We start from the raw sequence: 3,088 nt of genomic DNA, 5'->3' as shown, positions 1-3,088 counted from the left end.
GCCTATGCCCCTCTCCTACCTGGACCGCACAGGATGAACAGCAGCACAGTGACCGAGTTCATCATCCTGGGGCTCAGCGCGAGGCCTGAGCTGCGGGGGGTCCTGTTCGTGGTCTTCCTGGGCATGTACCTGGTGGCCTTTGTCGGCAACACACTCATCATGGCGGCCGTCGTGCGCAGCCCCTCCCTGCACACGCCCATGTACACCCTCCTGCTGGCCCTGGCCGCCGTGGACGTCGTCTGCACCACCAGCATCGTGCCCAAGATGCTGGGGGCCATGCTGCCCTCGGGGCGGGCCATCTCCTACAGGGGCTGCATGGCCCAGCTCTTCGTCTTCACCTGGTCCCTGGGCGCCGAGATGGTGCTCTTCACCACCATGGCCTACGACCGCTACGTGGCCGTCTGCCACCCACTGCGCTACCGCACCGTCATGAGCCCCCGCACCTGCGCAGCCCTGCTGGGCGGCGTCCTGACTGTGGCCGTCGCCAACTCCGGGGTGCACACGGGGCTCATCCTACGGCTGAGCTTCTGCGGCCCCAACGCCGTCGACCACTTCTTCTGCGAGATCCCGCCCCTGCTGGCCCTGTCCTGCAGCCCCGTGCGGGTCAACGAGGTGATGGTGTACGTGGCCGACCTCACGCTGGCCGTGGGCGACTTCGCACTCACCTGTGTGTCCTATGGCTTCATCGTGGCTGCCGTCCTGCGCATCCGCTCTGCGGAGGGCAAGAGGAAGGCCTTTTCCACCTGCTCCTCGCACCTGATGGTGGTGTCCCTCTACTATGCCCCAGTCATCTACACCTACATTCGCCCGGCTTCCAGCTACTCCTTCCAGAGGGACAAGATCGTGGCCGCCCTCTACACTCTCGTGACACCCACCCTCAACCCCATCGTGTACAGCTTCCGGAACAAGGAGATGCAGGCTGGGGTCCGGCGGCTCTTCACGTGCCTGAAACGCTAGGTCCACCACAGTGGACATCCGGCCTCCTGGACACCCAGCCCCCGGCTACCCCGGCCACCTCCACCAGTGACTCTGCCCCCTGAAAAACAAGACGGCCTCACCCCACGAGTCCCACCCTGACCCCCATTTCCAAGTGGCACTGACTCTCATCCTATGCCTCTACTGACATCAGACCTTTCATGAATAATTTTCATGAAGATTCTCCCCACTGAGCACAGGAGCCTCTCTGCTCCCAGCATGGTGCCCTCCATGTCCGAGGCCGTTTCCCAGGTGGACGTGGAGCAGCACCCACTCTACCTGCAGGCCCGCTGAGTAAGTGCTGTCACACTCCTAGGCTTCAAACTACACAACAAAGCTATAGTAAACAAAACAGCCTGGCTGGAACAGAAACAGAGACACAGAGCAATGGAATAGAATTGGGAGCTCATAGGTAACCCCACTCATCTATGGACAGCTAGTCTATGACAAAGGAGCCAAGAACCTGTACTCTGGAGAGGGGACGGTCTCTTCAACAAGTGGTGCTGAGAAACCTGGACAGCCACGTGCAAGAGTGAAACTAGGCTACTCTTTCACACCATGCACAAAAATGAACTCAAAGTGGATTAAAGACATGGATATAAGACCCCAAACTATAAAATACATGGAACATAAATGAGCTGTGATGTTCCCGCGCTCTGCAGCAGAACACCTCCTGGCTGTGGGCGCGCAAGCTGGGCGGGTGGTGTCGAGACTCGCTTTCCCTTTCTCCCTTCTTACACTCAAGCTGGTAGATGACCTTCTCCAGATGCTCTCTTCCTTGTCAATAAAAGCTATGTGGAAGTCAGATCACCAGTGATCAGTTAAGTCCTTTACAAAGAACAAGCGTACCTGCCTGAAAGAGTTCTTTTTCTGAAGCTAAGTAATTGCAAACATGCTTTGGAGTCATGAGACTACCATTTGAAACATTTATTCCCATTCAGATGTTTTCCTTCAGTGGAGAATGTGAAAAGGAAACGAATTCTGAACTCCTTCCTCCCCGACGGGCTTCAGGGTGGCCTCCCCGCCTCTGGGGCCGTCTGCCAGGGCGTGGGCCCAGCATCCCCGGGTGCAGGTGGGCGAGCCCAGAGAGGGTGGTTCCGCCATGCTCCGGGGTCCGCGGAGCCACGCCTCGGTGTGCTTCTGGCCGGTGACCCGCTTTCACCCCATGTTTGGCTGATAGATACACTAGAAGCACTGGCTTGGAGTCCTTCGTTTTCTTGCTGTTCCTTTTATAGTTAAATAATAATAAAATGATTCTCTTTAAAAGGATGCTGTCTAATGGAAGAATAAAAATAAAGAGACAAATCAATCACAAAGTGTATGAACGTAGAAGATGACGAAACCAAGGCCCCGGGCAGAAACGCCCGATGTAAGCGGCGGACACAGCAGCCGTGGGGGGGTGACCGACGTGGGCCTCGTGTGAGGAGTCCACCTGCAGGCTGAGGTGCCCCTAGGGTGCCGGGACCATGGCACCCCACTTCCATCAAAAACTCAGCATGTGACCCCAGTGGGTGCCTGCGCCTGGGGGGTGCACAGCACCTCCCTTCCCCGCGCTGCTGAAACGCATGTCCTCAGGCGGCCGGGCGAGAGCCACCCACCCCGGACCTGCCGGAGTCCGCCTGCCGCCTTGCGGCTGCACGCACACCCTGGGCCCCGGTCTGGGGCTCCCCCACTGCCCGGGTGTCCCCCCCACATGTGCACACGCATGTCACAGAGACACGCGCGCCGGGCAGAGACACGCGCACACCCGTGAGCACGTCTGTGCGGCTTTGAGACTCCACGTCCGCACAACGCCTGCCTGCGCTCGCCCCTCGGTGTCACCCCGTCAGCGTCACGCACCGAGGCAGACCCCCTCACCACCTGGGGGTGCAAGGACGTCTGCGGCAAGCAGGACTGCAGGCGGCACCGGCATAGACCAGTGTCACCGGCATAGACAGGTGTCACTGATACAGACAGGTGTCACTGGCACCGATGGGTGTCACTGGCACAGATGGCTGTCACTGAGACAGGCAGGTGTCACCAGCAGAGACAAGTGTCACCGGCACAAATAGGTGTCACTGGCACAGACAGATGTCACCAGCAGACAGGTGTCACTGCTACAGAGAGGTGTCAC

At 58.9% G+C, this 3,088-nt stretch overlaps 1 protein-coding gene across 1 annotated transcript; it reads left to right on the top strand.

Moving 5' to 3' along the window:
• The first annotated feature begins 33 nt into the window (after positions 1–33).
• LOC101633751 (olfactory receptor 13G1) lies at positions 34–957 on the top strand. Its single transcript, XM_004695405.1, has one exon. It carries the CDS (start codon positions 34–36, stop codon positions 955–957), a length of 924 nt encoding a protein of 307 aa, XP_004695462.1.
• Positions 958–3,088: the final 2,131 nt, after the last annotated feature.

The sequence above is a fragment of the Condylura cristata genome, unplaced genomic scaffold (genome assembly GCF_000260355.1).
Source record: "Condylura cristata isolate star-nosed mole 26May11 unplaced genomic scaffold, ConCri1.0 scaffold00062, whole genome shotgun sequence".
NCBI classification, from domain to species: Eukaryota; Metazoa; Chordata; class Mammalia; order Eulipotyphla; family Talpidae; genus Condylura; species Condylura cristata.
This window is presented reverse-complemented; position numbering and strand designations above follow the sequence as displayed.